The sequence below is a fragment of the Drosophila mojavensis genome, unplaced genomic scaffold, assembly GCF_018153725.1.
Source record: "Drosophila mojavensis isolate 15081-1352.22 unplaced genomic scaffold, ASM1815372v1 contig_231, whole genome shotgun sequence".
Lineage (NCBI taxonomy): Eukaryota > Metazoa > Arthropoda > Insecta > Diptera > Drosophilidae > Drosophila > Drosophila mojavensis.
Genome location: NW_025318772.1, coordinates 7,329,625 through 7,347,202, shown reverse-complemented (window position 1 = coordinate 7,347,202; position 17,578 = coordinate 7,329,625). Strand labels below are relative to the sequence as shown.

At 36.0% G+C, this 17,578-nt stretch overlaps 1 protein-coding gene across 2 annotated transcripts; it reads left to right on the top strand.

Moving 5' to 3' along the window:
* The first annotated feature begins 89 nt into the window (after positions 1–89).
* Positions 90–17,538, top strand: LOC6575249 (elongation of very long chain fatty acids protein). 2 transcript variants are annotated; one of them, XM_044007910.1, is made up of 8 exons: positions 90–431; positions 14,326–14,424; positions 14,496–14,686; positions 14,767–14,847; positions 14,913–15,075; positions 15,158–15,294; positions 15,370–15,651; positions 16,688–17,538. In XM_044007910.1, exons 2-8 carry the CDS (start codon positions 14,364–14,366, stop codon positions 16,835–16,837), a joined length of 1,065 nt encoding a protein of 354 aa, XP_043863845.1. In that variant the 5' UTR covers positions 90–431; positions 14,326–14,363; the 3' UTR covers positions 16,838–17,538. The 2 variants fall into 2 exon arrangements, with proteins under 2 accessions (XP_043863845.1, XP_002001263.1); XM_002001227.4 differs by lacking the exon at positions 90–431 and adding an exon at positions 7,209–7,490.
* Positions 17,539–17,578: the final 40 nt, after the last annotated feature.

The window sequence follows — 17,578 nt, the reverse complement described above, 5'->3', positions numbered from 1 at the left end:
GCGATACCTTGTAATTTTTTTGACATCATGAATTCTCTTGGCTTTTGTCGTTTTTCTTTTGGGTTTATTGTTTTTGTTGTCCGCTTAGTTTGATTTTAGACTTCCTTGTGTATGGTTGCTGCCGTTGTTGCTACGTTTGCGGTTCGGATATAATTTTTTGTTAAATTCCGATTCTTGTGCGTGGGATACGCGTGAGTTAATTCACAGTTAAAATAGAAAAGAATCACCCAGCAGCAGCCAGAGAAATGTACTTAAGTTAAATTAATGCGAATAGTTTTCTAAATTATTTAAACGCGCGACGATCAGTGTGATATAGTATATGTGTGTGAATGTCAGCGTGTGTGTATGTGTGTGTGATTGAAATTCTAAAAATTTAAGCAAAATTCCAACGGTGCACGTTCGCTGAGTTCGCCGGCCTGAAATCATTGGCGGTAAGTTCGCATCGATTTTCTGTTAGCAACTTGTTGTGCACTCCCAGAATATGCATTCAGTGGTGAAAATTAGTCATCAGAGTAGTTGCTGCGTGGTTTTAATTAAAAAAAAAAACGACAAAATGAAAAAAAAAAAACGGTCTCCTGTTTCCCGCCGCGCCCAGCAACGCACCGCAAGAGTGACAGACAGGGAAGCAACAGCCAAAGTAAGAGAGGAAGAGAGTGCACGTGTATGGGGCGCGTAATTCGCTCTTTCCGTGTGTGCATGTACTTTATAAGGTTGCATGTGTGTGTGTGCGCGCTAGTGTGCGAGAATGAGAGTGAGAGCGCGTTAGCACGTACGTGTGCTGACTGCCCTTTTAAGAGGGGGAGGTCGAGGTGCGTTAATAACTGTTAATTACTGTTCAGGCCCGAATGAGAAAATATATATATACATATATATATATAAATATATATATATATATATAAATATATATATATATATATATATATATATGTATATATATCTATGTATATATATCTATTTATACATGTGCCCACAGTTAAAAAGAAACCCTTGCAAATTCCAATGTAAATTTCCTTAGTTCACTTACAAAAATAAAAACCACGATATGCAAATGCGGTCTCCGCTGTCAATTGCTTGGCACACATTCAGTTATGTCAATTCATATTTGTTGCATCATTTGCTGCCTCTCCCCCAGTCAACGTCGAACTGTCAAGTGCGATTGCGAGTGTGAACGCCTGCGCCTGCGCAGCCCTGCATTGCATTTTTGTTTTTGTCGATCACAACAAAAAAGTTTCACCTGTCAGCAATGCGGAAATCGTTGGCAATCGAACAGTGGGCAGTCGGCAGTCGCTAGTCGCTAGTCGCCAGCCGATAATCGAAATCGCAATCGCAATCGCAATCGCATTCGCAATCGAGTTCGTGTAATGCAGAAGGTCAGCCAGTTAATGCGCCCATTAAGTAAAGCGAATGAAAGCTTGGATTTGTATTTATTTATTTAGTTTGTTCGACAGAGCTTTTGCAAATCTGATTTCAACATCTGTTTGCATTGTCTGAAAGCCATAGCTCATTAGCAAACATTGGGTAATAGTAAATATAATATATACAATTAGAATGGTGCATTGCGCTAATTGCATTCTTAGCTTAGCCTAACACTTGTAAATTGTAAAATCAATAAGTAGAAACGAATTAACGCTAAAAACATTTGTTTATAGTCAACAAATGGGAAATCAAAAGTCCTAAGGTTCAAGTTCGCGTACAATTTGTTCACTCTCTCTTCTTCTCCGTCTGTCGTCTCTGACTCTCCCTCTCCCTCGGCCTGTGCCTCTCGGTCTCTCTGTTGCCACTCGACAAGATGTGCCACTACTTTTTCAAGAGAGCTGACGCCGCTTACGCTGCGCTGCACTCGCTGTTAGCCAATTGGGAGAGCGTTCAAAGTATCGTATCATATAGAAATTTCATTTTAGCACCGCAGCGTCCAAAGTCCAAGCCAACTGGCTGCCGAATCGGCTACACAGATACACACACACACATGCATTCGTGTGCGACTGTTTGGTGTGTGTGTGTTTCTCTTGCGTGGTCTGCTGATGTCTGATGCCAACGTATGAGTATTTTAAGTATCTGTGTGCGTATGTATGTCATAGATGTATGTATTATATGTAGGAGCATCTTATGCTTGATAAGCACTCTGTGGCACAGCTAATAGCTTGAAGTTCTTTCAACCGGTTTACCCACAAGAAATTAAATCTACAAGAACTTTCATTGCAAAACCATAGAAAAGCAAAAATATGAAATACCCTGTAAGATGTAATTGTAATGGAATTGCGCAAACAGTTTGGAGCTCGAATAACCAGTAATGATTTGACTTTTAGTCAATGTCAGTTAATGTTTAAAATAGTATATGAAATATTGATATATCTAATTTCTTATGGCTCGAAAGTTAGATTACATCTAGTGCCGCATATGTAAAGCGTAACTGATCATCCTTATTCAACATCGTTTTCTAGGGTATTCAGAAGTTTTTTTTATTGAAATCGATCCGAATCTATGCTGTCTGTTGCGGCACGTTTTTACAGTTATTGTGTTTGACCACAAACATTTGAATATTACCACAAAGCCAACAACAACAACAAGAACAAAGTGAACAACTTGAACCGACCGGCCAAGAGGCCACCTGTTGCTCGACTATGAATACAAAAGATGCCGTTATATGGCAGCGGTTATAACACTTGACGGTTTTCGGTGATAATTTTGACCCAATAAGGCGTGGACTTTGCCTGTAACATATTTGCATATTATTTAAGTGAAAAATAATCAAAAATTGTTGGTTTTACATTGTATGTATATGTAAAATTTCCCTTTTAAGAGGCTTCGTTAGGGCAATCTGAACTGATCATTGATTGTCTTGGAGTGGCTTACCCATTTTGGCTTTTACAAAAATTCAAAAAAGAAACAAAACTCGTTTAGGTTTATATAGCGAACCATCTGGAAGCTGTTGCATCCACATCTTTTGGGATTTCATTTTGCACTTTTTGATTTAAGTTAATGGCGTTGACTCAATTCCAAATTTTTCGCACATTAATTTGTCGGCCTTGGCGCGGGGCTGTCATTAATTATGTATTCACATGTAGTTTTGCTTTTTTTTTTTTTTTTTTTGGGTATTTCACTATGTCTGCAGCCAGGTGAGTTTCGAATTACGTTTGACACACTTGGCTTGTTTGGTTTTAGGCTATTATGTAAGTGTTCGGTTGAACAAAAGGCTTTGACCTCATCCTAGAATTCATTTTAATTATTAATCGATTTAGTTTATAAAGGGTTTGACTTTTGTACACTATTTCAACTAAATGAAATGAAGTTAAATACAATATTTTTGTTTTTAATGAATTGTTTATATACCAAACTACACAAAAAAAGTTAAATAGATTTTTAAGAATTTAAGAAACATATTTTTAATAATAAAATAAAATTGGGGTAAAAAAATATAAATTTATTTAACATTGAGTTAACTATACATTGTATACATACATATATAAAATATATACATTTGGCCAGCTTTCACTGTACTAAGCGTGCATATACGTTAAATTCATAATTTTTTGATATGATAAGTGAAACTTTTCACCCAAATTGCATTTTTTGCCGCGTTTATCAAAGGACAGCTCGGACTCCAACTTGGGCAGTGAGTTTTACTTACTTGCGCTTTCATACAACATTGGCAAACCCAATAAACCAAAAACAAGAAGCAGATAAAGAAGAAGCCGAAGCAGAAGAGGCAACAAGTAATGCTCGCTGCTAACTGCCTGGTTGGCGAATCGAACGATCGGCCTTTATTTAACTTTTGTAACGCTGGAATGCCAAGTATTTCAGTACAATTTTTGACTGCTGTTGGCTAGCTGGGTTTTTTTTTTTTTTTTTTTTTTTTTTTTTGTCTCTTTGATTGTAACGTCTTTCGTGGCCAAAAGCCGCCCAAGCGTCACGCACTTGAGCTTGTTTTGTTGTTTTGGGCGTTGAGCTACTTTTGGCCCGTTTAGCTGTATCTGCTGTGCTTTTATTTAATTTTTTTTGCGCTTACTTTGCGGCCTCTTTCGCGTCCCCTAGCCGGAAAAAGAGAGATGAGCAAAATACTGACCGAATTGGTGCAATAAACTGAAAGATATTTATAAAAGTGATAAAATATGTACTTGAAACTAGAGAGTTCTGAAAGTCTTTGATGTACTCCCCAACTAGAAAAAAAAAAAACAATTGCTTATCTCTACACATTGACGTAGTTAATAATACTTACTAAGTAGTTCAGCTCAACTAGCTTTATTTTTTCTTGTTCATTAATTTGATTGCTCATCTCTATCGAAATCGTTGCTGAACTCATTTCGTGCGCTAATTTCGGACGCATCAAAAATTAATTGACTGCCATTACAAACAAATACTCGCACGTATGTGTCTGTCTGTGTGTGCAGGTGTGTGCAGGTAGTTTTTATCGACCTCCATATGTATGCCCAACTCATTCATAAATAAAATAACATCCACAACTACATAGCATCCACATGTAGCCTGCGAATACGCCATTTTGTTTGTATTTGAAATCAACGCCATCGAGTGCTAATAAGACCTGCATACACATGGTACAATGATTAAAAACAAAAATTAACAAAATTTACCATCAACAGCAGCAGCAGCAACAAAATTTCAAAGTCAAACGAGTTCAGGGTCAACATTTTACATCCATTGCTCGTCCTCGCAATTGAGACAAAGAGGGAGAGAGCGTGAAAAAAAAGAAACAATATATCTATTTCGATTCGGTATTTGCCGTAATCCACATGTGACCCTGAAATTCATTTGCTACGTGCTGTAGTTTCCGTTTTGTAAGAAAGCCAATTTGCTTTGATGTCTCTTCAGTGTGTTGTTTGTGTCTTTGCAATTAATTTTGCACTTGCCCCGCCTGTACGAAAAAAAGGAACACTAAGTTCAACACACATGTATTATTTATTTATCTTTGACTTTGACCCGCTTCGCGTGGTATATTTAATTTCATGCAATGGGATAAGTAGGCGTCAAGTCGATAAACAAATATAGAGTGCGCTCGTATTGGAACTGCTCGACTAAGAGATACCGTTAACTTTTGACAAATCTCTGAGAAAAATGGGGTATTCCTAATATTCAAATTGTCTGTATTCATCACTGAAATCTCGACAGAAATTTTTAAATCTTTAGTTTTTGTAAAAGCCTGTCTAAAATTATCGATTAATATCGATAATAAGGAAACTCCAACAGCATCTATTATATATTTTATATGTCAAGTCTTTAACTTTTACGATTAAAGAGATCGTATATCACAAGGAAGGACAGGGATCAGATAGTTGAGCAGCAAGCAGACCATCGTCCTGATTTTTATTTCATGAAGTCTGATAGATCAGTTATAAGGTATACAAATTTGTGTTAACATAATCTGTTGCACAATAATAATCAAATATTTAGAACTGGTTAATTTAAAAAAATATCTTAATTAAAAGTTATATAAATCGTTAAGTCGCAGGTGTAAGGCACCCCTTAAAAAAAAAACACAACACTCACATACATGTATTATTTATAAGCCAGTCTCTCTAATTGCAATTTTATTAACAAATTTATTCAAATTTTTGAATTAATTTGTTTGCGTTCAAAGCTGTTTATACTTATGCAATTGAAGGTCGCTATGGATCAAGCCACTTTATTTATTCAAATTCTTGAATTAATTTAATTAGTTTATACTTATGCACTTAAAGGTCGCTAAGGATCAAGCCACTTCTAATCTAATCGCAGCGCTGCCAGATGCTGTGAACTCATCAAACGTCCAAGTGGCAACGCCGCATTTAAATATTAATGTGTGCATAGAATGATTTGCATATAAATTCTATGAAAGAACTTCTTAGGAAATTAGTAGAAAGCAATGCGTCGCCAAGGCCTAGACTGGGGCGACCGACTCGATGCCGATAAACAACATAACGCATGCAACGTAACGGTTTCTGTATGTGTTGTATTTCTGTTGCTTGCATTCAAACGAGTTCAAGCTGCAAGTGGCTCTCTCATCAATACATACACACGCACATACACATACATACATATGTACATAAATGCAAACTGGGCTTTCAGTGCCTTCATTCTGCAGCTCTCAGTCAACATTTTGCTGATGCTGTAACATTTCTTTTGCACACCTGTTGTGAACCATGTGGCACACTTAGCCAACTGTCATTCGAAGAGTTTATAAACAAATATATATACTTTATAAAAATTTTATATATGTGCATATAGACATTTGTGAACAATCATAAGCCGGAAAGCGAAAGTAATTTTGTTAGCAGTTGGCTCTAATAGCCGCCAGCGCTGCTACGCTGGCCAAAAACGAACGCCTAGACAAATGGCCAGCAGCCAACGCCAGTTACATCAATAGTCAACATTGCCGCAGAAGATGGCGACTTGCCACAAAATGCCTTAATTCACATATAAATGCAGACATACTGACATAATTATCCATGTATTGGTGGCTCAGTCTGCCTGTCTGTCTGTTTGTGTGTGTGTGTGTGTGTGTGCGTTTATTTTCTTCTCTTTTGAGCCGCTGTCGCTGTGGCTCTGGCTATGGCTGTGGCTATAGCTTTTGCAATGCAAGCAGAGCTCAGCATAAACAGCAACTGACTGACCACCGGCAGCAACACCAACAGCAACAGTACCAGCAACAGCAACGGCAACGTCAACTTTTGTTGGCCACTGTGGCAATCGCGCGCTCAGTTGTAATTTTGGCACGCTGGCCAACGGTTCAACAAGCGGTTGATCTGCGCCGTCGACTTTAGTCCGGTTAAGTGATTGCAGCTTTTAAAGCTATTAATAACACATTTTAAAAAATCTAAGAAAGAAAAGAGTTATTTTGAATTTGCGATAGCGTTGCTCTTTGCACTATTCTCGATTTCTTTTTTTTTTTTTATTATTATTAATAAAGGGCCCGACTCTAGCGTTCTCTTTGTCGCGCGCTCTATCTCTCTTTAGTTTACGCTCTCGATTCGCTCGTTAGGGCATGATTCACCGTAAAGCTGTGTAATCGGTCTGCTCGTGCGCGCACTCACTGATCGATTCGGCACGTCAGTCGTCGTTGTCGTTTCTGTTGTCGTCGTTGTCGCCGTCGCCGCCGTTGCTGACGTTGTCGTTGTTGTTGTCGACGCCGACGTCTGATAAGGTTCACAGGCGCATCCAGCGAGCCGTCAGTTGGCTTAAAAGCGTGCAAGGCAAAGCATCGCGTTAACGAAACGGTAGACGTTACCAAAACCGTTAAGTGTTTGTTGTCACGGTGTGTGTGTGTTTATGTGTGTATGTGTGCGGCCAATGTTGCTGTGATTATCTAATCGTCGTAAACACAGCAAAATACTTACAAACGTATATAAAGCCAACATAAATACATAATTAAAAAAGCCAGGCCAACGCCAAAAATAATAATAACAAAGAAAAACGAACAACTTTCCAAAATTAAACATACATACAAACACATTTATATCAAGAAATAAGAAACTATAACGAATATCACAAAAAGTCAGGTGCGTGGTTAAACTAACGAACTTTGTGGCCAAGCTGGTCACTGTAGTAATTGTAGTTACATCTGAGTGTGTGTGCTTTTTTGTGTGTGGTAGTACGTGTGTATGTATGTGCATGAAATTCGCATTGTATAATCACAGCAAATACTCAAAACGTGCTTTGCCTGTAAAACCTAACTCTGTTTTAGGGCACCTTGCAAAACCAAAATATATAAGTCTGTATATGTTTATCAAATGTTAACCGGCTTTCCCCGGTCAACAGGCAGTTTCAGTGCAATTTATGTTTTATTCTATTTTAGTAAAAATTGTATATTTATAAAATTTTGGCATTTTTAATGTTAACATTTTTTATTTTGAATATATTCAAATTTTTATATTCAGAAAAAATATAAGATATTCAATTATATTTTAAAACCCGTTAAGTTATTTAAGTAATTTGATTGGTAGCATATTCTAACAAAGTATCAGTATATAATTCTTGTGTTTAAAATATTTTTATGATCCCGAAAACTTGAAATAAAATAAATTTAACTATAAAAAATTTTTTATAATTTATATACACGCCCTTAGCATTTTTCGTAGAGCTCCCGAGATTCAATAACTTTTAAAGTTGATCTCAATCCACAGTCTATTTATTATCTATCAGGGGCAGCTTATTAACAATGAGTCTATCGTCTTAGAGCTTACACTTAATAACAAATCGTTTATTCAACTATATATTAGGGACAATCGTTTTATTTATACACATATTACGCATTCGTCTACATAAACTCTACTAACTACATGATGAGACAGTTTGTTATTGCTTCCCAATAACTGTTTATTAGTCACTCAGTTAACTCTATTATCAGTTCTTTTTGTTATCATTTATTTTTCCACCCCTGCACCGTTTTATTTATTTATTTATTTTTTTCCAATCATTTATTAAATCCAAATAATGGGCAAAAACCAACAACCCAACAAAGAAAATATGGTAGCATAAATATATCAAAAGCCCTGGCAGCCCAATTGGCACTGGTAACTGCTTGATTATGGCCAATTATCAAACGGCGCTTGCGACAAGGCCAGGTGCTTTGGGCTTGATTCGAATTGGCCAACGATAAGATTGTAGATCTCATTACCGATTATCGATTAGCATAGAAATCGGCCTAGGGTCTTGTGACTCAGCTGATCACGATTGATGGTTTTTAATGGTATCCTCGTTTTGGTATGCGTCATAAGGCTATCTATCGGGTATTCCACTTTGGCACTTGAGCACGCCGCCAAAACTATCCCAGCGTCTGGTCGCCGTTGCATGTGCTCAGCGAGATTTGACGCTCAATTAAGTTTTCTGAACGAGCGATTAGGCCAGATAAGGCACATCACTAAATAACAATAGTTCGCATAACCTAATAGTCGCGAGATAGATATATGTGTGTGTATGTGTGCTTGTATGTGTGTATATAGAACACGCCCACTGCACTAGTTAATGTAACGCCCTGCGCGATTAGATCAACAAACTTGAAACTATTTTTGTTTCGCGTTTTAAGTTTTAAGTGAATGTTTATATTAACATACCCTGTACTAGTTTTAAATGTGTGAAGAGGGCATGTCAATTTGCCTATAATGTTAGCATATTTATTTGTATTGTTGATTATATAGAGGAATGTTGGATTTAAATGCAATAGAATTGGAATAACCTTGATATACCTTATGCTCTTTTCTTGAGTTTATTTCAGAGCTTAATAGTATATATCTATGGAACTTATATAGGATACATTGATGATTTTATTATATTTTAGCATATATCTTTTTGCTTAGCTTAAAGCTGACTTTTAAATCACGTTCAAATTTGTACGCTCTGATCGTCATCTACTCAAAACTTCAATATGACATGGAAATCTATCAATAAAGTTTGTATATCAATATAAATCTTAAAGAATTACCAAACTATGAACATAGCTAAGCTCTATTTGTTTGCAATTATAGATTTGAAACAGGCTATATGCTAGTCTGATATGCTCGTTTCGCAATCTTCCACTTGTTATTTTCGTGCTCTAATTAATATGGGAAATATAGCAACAACAACAACAACATCGATGACATCCACAATGCTGCATGTTAACATTTGCGTGCCGTGCTCCACATCCTATTGCAACACCCAGTTCTCTTTGATTCAATTGCCCCGCAGTGGAGCCTGCTGCACACAGCCGGAAGCAACAGGCGTCTGCCGTGTGTGGGGCATGCGTCGTGCAGCAAGCCCTGTTGGTGGGTGCCACCTGAAGGTGGCGGCGAGAGGGTTGCGCTCTCTCTCTCTCTCTCTCTGTAGTTTATGTGTGCCGCCAGTTGCATGGCTCATTGATTGTTCGCTTGGGCGCCGACAATGACGATGACGTCGTTCGCAGTGACACAGCAAATGTGCAAAAAAAAAACAAAAAAATTAAGTAAAAAAAAAAAAAAAAAAAAAAAATAAAAATAAAACAATAAAGGGAGGAAAAAATAAAAGAAGAAATTAACAAACAGGAAAGAACGGTTATCAGTGAAGCGTCGAAGATAAAATACACTTGCGAATTCTCTTTAAAGCCCAAAGTACATAAAAGAGAAGCGATTAGTCATCTCATATACATATGTATGTATATAAATATTTTTTGTGATAAAAATGGTTTTATTTGCATGCCTATCAAGTGCTTATTGAGAATTTTTTGCAGACTCTGCACCCATTGAAAAGGGGAATTCTATGAATATTATAAATAAGCGATAGGAATGCATAGCAAACAACTTTTGATAGGTTTATAACGAAAAGCAAAAGGGAAAAACAAAATTCTTAATCATATACAGTAAATGTATATATGTAAATCTAAACAAAAAACTTTTATATTTTCAAAATATAATTTAATTCAATTGGTGTGAATGTTCCCTGATCTTATAAAATAAGAAATTGAAGATCTAAATTATAAAAATAAATTAAAAATTTAATTTCATATATGTATTTGTAAAAATTTGAATCATAATTTAAAAAGTTCAATAATATGTATTTAAAAAACTCGTCAAATTAGAACAATTACTTGCTTTAAAAATATTCGATAAAAATAAACCGTATTATTTACAAAATACGGAATTAAAAAAAAAATAATAATTTTTGCCAAGAAACTTCACAAAATTAAAAACAAAAAATTTACATATTAATAAAAAAAAATTTTAACAAAAAAATAAAAAGTCATTTGTAAAAAATGCAATAAAATGAAAATTTAAAAAATCTAAAATTTTTTTTTTTTTTTTTTTGTAGTTAGAGTTTCCATATGAATAGCAAATTAAATTTAATTTAATTTAATTTAATTAAATTTTATAATAATGTACTTATATATTTTCAACATTTATGCTGGTTATAAAGGCCAGCTAGTATTCTGTTCTGTTGTTATTTAAGTGATAGTAGGTAAATGCTGATGTTTTTTTAAAATACCTAAATGACTTTAGCTGACCGACAAACTGGTGTCGACCCTATCTCCGTAGTGTATGCTAAATTAACATCATCGCCCGACACTCGTCGTCGCTTTCGCATGCGCCACGCCCCAGCGTGCGGTGCCGCCCGTTTGTTTGCCAATTTTTATTTGCTCCACTTTGAGTTGTAATTCTTCTTGGCTTATTATGTAAGTCAAGATGAACAGTGGTTGTTGTTATTGTTGTAGATGTTGTTGTTACTGTTGTTGTTGTATATGTTACCTACCGCGATTTACGATGCCACAGCCCATAATTGTTTACCTTGACAATTTGAACTGTCAACTGGGTGCGAGACAAAACGGACTGTGACGAGGCAACAGTCACTGAGTCAATCATTCAATCAGTCAGTCAGTCAACCAATCAGTCAGTCGATCAACCAACCGTGGTGCTGGCCGTGCCCATCAATTGCGCCTCTCTTGTCAATATTTCATAATTCGCAGCAACAAATTTATTGAGTTGTTTAGCTTGGAGGCTGCTGCACGCACGCCTTAAAAAAAAAACTTGCCACTGACCCACACAACAAACAACAGACAACAACAGCAATAAATTGCGACAACTGTTGAAGACTCTGGCAACGGTATTCATATAAAAAGAGAAAAAGAAAAAAAAAAATAGCTACAACCCACTGACTAGCGGCACATTTTTTCTTTTTCTTCTTTTTTTTTTTTTTTTTTTTTTTTTTGTCAACGATTGAGCCGATTGAGCAAGCGGCGCTTACGTCGACATCTGCACCACCATCTCCACCGGCAGCAACAGTGCCCCATTGCCAGTCATTGCTCATGACATTCAAAACAAACTTCGAGTGGCCACGGCTCACGAGTACATTGCCTTTGAATTGGCATTAGACAACGTCAACGGCAACGACGACGACATCAACCACGGTCATGGGACTCGGTGGGGCAGCAGCTGTGGAAGGCCGTTGGAGCATGTGCAAAAACAAAAGCAAAGAAAAAATTGTCCGGTTTAGAAGTCAATGAATTCTTATAAATTCAAGTCAATTGCTGAGAATTATTTGGGCAGTAAAACAAGTGCAAGTAAGACATGCGTTAGCTGAGGGTATGCTAGACTTGCAGATGCCCGTTAGCAAGCGCTTGCTTGAATTAAGACATACATATCTTTTCGATCTAAACCTAAAAGATTTTTTATTAAAAAGTTTGGCTTTATGTGACGACATATTCCATTTCAATTTGCATATCTGCCTTACATAAAATCTTTCAAAACGTAGCCTAATTTGTTTAATTTCTAACTATTATGGACTCAATTGTTACAGCTGATGAGCTATATACATATGTACATATATAAAACAATTTTACAGCCCAATCTTTAGATCTGTTTCATAACTGTTTACACAACTGAATTATAATTGTTGATGTTGCTTTTTTCTCATAACTAGTCAAATCGGACTTTAATCGACCTAAAACTAAACCATTAAATGGCCAAATGTTATCTGTGTTTATCACAGTCATTAGCGCAGTCGACTGTAAAAAATGATGTTGTTTAAATTCAGCAATAGATTGCCATATTGAAAGTTAAGAAGATAAATTGATAGGAATTGATGTTTAATTGTTGCTTCTGTTCAGTTTAAACTACAAAATAAATTTGCAATCCAATTTGCCAAAACCTGATTTATAAATTGCAAACATTTTTCAAATCTAAATAATTTAAAATTCAAATTTGTTCTTTATTAGTGTTGATCTTGAAACAGTTATTTATTCATTAGCACGACAATAGCATTAATATATTATCTGTTGAAGATTGTTTTAAATTATGATGAAACCGATTTCATTCTTCTAGCTGGCAAACAAGTTTAGAACACATTCGTTTCTTTGTTTTGAAGACCTCCCATTTGACCTATAAATGTATGCATATATATACGTATGTATCATTCGCTCGCATTCCATCACAAATCTGGGCTGTCAAAGTCGGTTGTACTTGAAGCAAGGGCGATTAATGAACGGAATTCCACATGCCACCCACAAATTGGGTGAGGTCGCAGCTTCCGCTGCGGCGCATATACATAGTGTACACTCTTTGTCTATTCATTGCAGTTTTAATGCACGGCCAATTATACAAATTATAATATAATGTTAAGTTGTGCAATCCATATAGTAAATTCCGCATTGATCGATTCGTACTTTGAGCCCACGAGCTGGGCTCAGCTGGGTGAGCCTGGCTTACCTTTCACACCTATTAGTATTGATCGCTCAATTGAATAAATTAGCGTTAGTCAATTTGTATTCCTTGTTGTAATTAACTTGGGGTTTTACATAGTCTCGACGCAACAACAACAACACCAACAGCAGCAACAACACTTATTTTGATTTGTCATGGCAATTTGACTTCCTTAAACATTTCATGCCTTTCATTAATAGCCTCACTTTTATTTTTACCAACTTATATTGTTTATTTATGGCGCTGTAAATTTTCCGGGTTGTTTTATTTTAGTTTTTTTTTTTTTTGCCTACATAAAACTGTTTGGTTAGAGATTTTTTTTGAAAATCTTTTTATGGGCACTAGATCACAGTGATCTAATTAATGTTTAAATAAGAAGCAAATAATATATAATACATATTTAGAAAACTTTGTTGCTTGGAATTCGAGATCATTTCGAAACCCTGAGCTCATTGAATTTAGAAAGTACAGGACATAATGCCGGCGGGAAAGAGCCTATGAAATATATGTATCATATGTATATCATGATCAGGATGTCGAATTATTAAAATTTATTTGTATTTCCCTGTATTATAATTTTAATAATTAAAAAATATTTTATTTGATTGATTTTTGTTTCTTTTTATTTTATTTGGGGTTTTCTTTTTTCCTATATATTGTATGCTGTACATACCATTTTTTGATTAGTTTCGAATTTTCAAAATTAAAATAATAGAGACTTGTGCAATGTTAAATATACACACATACATATGTAGATATTATTATCAAGCTTAGAATATCTGATTACCAAAGCTTATCTAGAACTGCAAAAGGTTATGCAAGAGGTGAATTTCCTATATAAAGTTCATATGTGCGTGTGTGTATGTATCTGTATGTATGTGTGTGCTGCTTTTTATGCCCGAACAAAAGAAACGCAGAAAAGCTGATATCAATTGGAACTACTTTGTATTTGGTCGAGAAATGATATTGAGTTAGTAGTATACATAACTATTAGTTTTTTCGTAAGGAAAGTTGATATTGCAAAAAATAATTAGATATAGTATTTATGAGACACAGAATATTAAAACGGAAAAAAAATATATATATATATGAATGAAAGTTTAAATTAATATTTACATAAATTTAGATATATGTATTATTATTATATTAAATGATATACTCATACTAATAATCGTCATTTTTTCCACAGCTCGCGGCATCTATAACACCTGCAATAACAGCTACAACATGGACGTACTCATGCATGATGTGTTGCACTGGTATAGAGACTTGATGGACAACAAAAGCGGTTCGTAGACTTTAAACTGGGAACTGTGGACATTTATTGATTTTTGATTTTGTTTCATTTCATCCATGCAGATCCGCGCGTCAAAAATTTCTTTATGCTCTCCTCGCCTCTGCCCACGCTGTTTCTGTGCCTCTTCTATGCATATTTCAGTAAATCCCTGGGGCCGCGGCTAATGGCGAATCGTAAGCCGATGGATCTGCGCAAGGTGCTCGTCTACTACAATGCGGTGCAGACCATCTTCAGTGCGTGGATATTTTACGAGGTAGAGCACGGCAACGAATGATTGATAAAAAGAACTGAAAGTGAATTGATATAAATATATATGTATTTTATTTGAAATAGTACTTAATGAGCGGCTGGTGGGGCCACTATAGCTTAAAATGCCAGCCCGTCGACTACAGCAACAGTCCCATGGCCATGCGGGTAGGTTCCGATCACTGTTCTATAAATCAATCGATTGTTATATTACAACGGCTTTCTCTTTGTAGATGGTCAATATCTGCTGGTGGTATTACATATCAAAGTTCACAGAATTCTTTGACACGCTCTTCTTTATACTCCGCAAGAAGAATGAGCACGTATCAACGCTGCATGTCATACATCACGGCTGCATGCCGTTCTCGGTGTGGATGGGCCTTAAGTTTGCACCGGGTATATATCAACACCCCTACTCTCTCTATACTCTATAATAGTAAAGTTCTCATATCAAATGTTTTATTTTCTCCATTTACAGGTGGTCACAGTACTTTCTTTGCCCTGCTCAACTCGTTTGTACATATTGTTATGTATTTCTATTATATGATTGCTGCCATGGGTCCAAAGTATCAGAAGTTTATCTGGTGGAAGAAATACCTAACCACCTTCCAAATGGTATGGAAGTTTAGCTCTCATTTTAATCCAAAACTTAACTGATCTGTTGGCCAATTTTTCTTCTATTTACTATAGGTGCAATTTGTGGCCATATTTACGCATCAGTTCCAGCTTTTGTTCCGCGACTGTGATTATCCCAAGGGCTTCATGGTCTGGATTGGATTGCACGGCGTGATGTTCCTATTCCTATTCTCTGATTTCTACAAGGCTAAATATCTGAATGCAAAGCGTCGCCGCCGCGAGGCAGTCGAAGTCAATGGCCATGCCAATGGCGTCTACACGAATGGCAAAGTCAAGCATTTAGGCAACGGAGATGCCCTGCTCCCTGCCAATGGCACCAACAAGGGTGCCTGTATGGTGAGTTCCACTGCTATCAATTTTTTGCAGTTGCAAAATAAAGAAAACAAACAGATTGAAATGACATAAACAAAAAAATACGAAAAAAAAAAATTATAATACATAAACAAACGTGTGGCGTAGGTAAGCAACATTAAATCAAGTAGCCCTTGAAAGTTATTAGCCGTGGCTAAACACACAATTCGACGCCCGTTCCCAAGTGCTGGCACCCCCTGGTGAGGCGGGTAAGATGTCCAGTCTAGTGTCTGTGTGTGTATACTAGAGTTGGGTGCGTATCGTGTATCGTGCGTGACACGACCCGTTCGTTAATTCAATCAATTTTTAAAGTAATAAATATGATAAGAAATTCAATATCAAGAGCTTTGGCAAAAAGTATGAACCAAAATGTGGGAAAAACTCAAAGAATAATCTACATCAATTTTTTAAAAATTACATTTTAAAAATTTAATAAAAAAAATCCAAAAATAAATAAAATTAGTTGTATAGGAAAAATTATTGGAATATAAAAAGTTTACCAAACACTTTGAATTTATCGGTAACAAAAATAGAAACTTAAGAAACAAAGTAGATAAAATTTTTTTTTAGATTAGATTTTGGAGTCTTTTGTGTAAGACAAAGGTTAGATAGCACATCTCTAGCACATACATTCAAGTGCGTAGTTGTATTATCAACTACAAAATTCTAACTAGCTTAGTTAAGCAAACAATACACTCACACACACCTAGACACACACACACCTAGCCACAGACACTCATACACGCGCGCGCACAACACTTGCGAACTCTCAACACTACGCGGGGGACGTTTCAATTAGCGAGAACATGCGAAGCCGGATGCGAAGGCCCAATCATATTGGCTGCTGGCCATTGGCAAGGCACACAGCGCTTTGAACTCTAGCTAGAGATCTTAGAATAAGACTGCAAGGGGGGCACGTGCTCAGCAAAAAAATAATAATAATAATAAAATAAATAAAGTAGTGACAAAGTAAAGCATCGACTGAAATTAATTGCATCTATTTTCAATTGGTCAATTGCAGCCCGTTTTGGACGATGAATATGTGAATAGCAACGGGCTTGCGAATGGCTTTAAGGATGGTTACTTCAAGGAGGGCGTACTCTCAACCAACGATGCCATCTTGAATCCGGACAGCAGTAGCTCTAGTCTGCACCAGCGCAAAGTCAAATAACTACTACTAAGATCTACTACGATGATATTCATAATATTAATTTTAAGTGTTTAGCGTGTAACCGAACCAGATCCGATCGCGAAACGAGCAGATCGTAACAGGCTAAGGGCAGTATAGAAATGCATCCATGCAATTATGACCATTGGCGACAAAAGAAAAGAAACAAAAAATTAATAAAACATTATCTGATTTTAATAATTTATAATATAAATATATATTTATGTAAAGGCAAGCCAGATGTTAGTGTTTAATGAGAAGTCACATATATTATTATATATTCATATATACTAAATATGCATATATACATATATAAGTAGGCAGACCAAGAACCAGAACCAGGGAACCTCCACTCCCTCCACCAACAAGACCATCAGCACCCACTGTAGCCGAAGCCGTCAAGTAGATTAAGAATATGTAAACTGCTTAAGTAACTAAATAACAACTAAAACAACATCAACTGTTTAATATCAAACATATTACTCCCACATATTATATGTATATGAACACGCCCCTACATAAATGGACACATATTTTTTGTAAAAATATTTTTGTAAACTCAACTTGTAACTCCAAATTTGTGACGTATGTTAAATTGTCAACATATATCATTTCTATACGATAGGGCATTCACCACCCACTCACAACCATATATATATATATAATTAATTACACACACATACACACTCATATATACATATGTATACACATGCTAGGCATTAACTTTTATATGACCATTTTGGA

Coding starts and splice junctions, on each gene's coding strand:
- LOC6575249 (XM_044007910.1), top strand. CDS start 14,364: ATGGACGTACTCATGCATGATGTGTTGCACTGGTATAGAGACTTGATG. Junction 15,076..15,157: donor GGGCCTTAAGTTTGCACCGG/GTATATATCAAC, acceptor CTCCATTTACAG/GTGGTCACAGTACTTTCTTT. Junction 15,652..16,687: donor CCAACAAGGGTGCCTGTATG/GTGAGTTCCACT, acceptor GGTCAATTGCAG/CCCGTTTTGGACGATGAATA.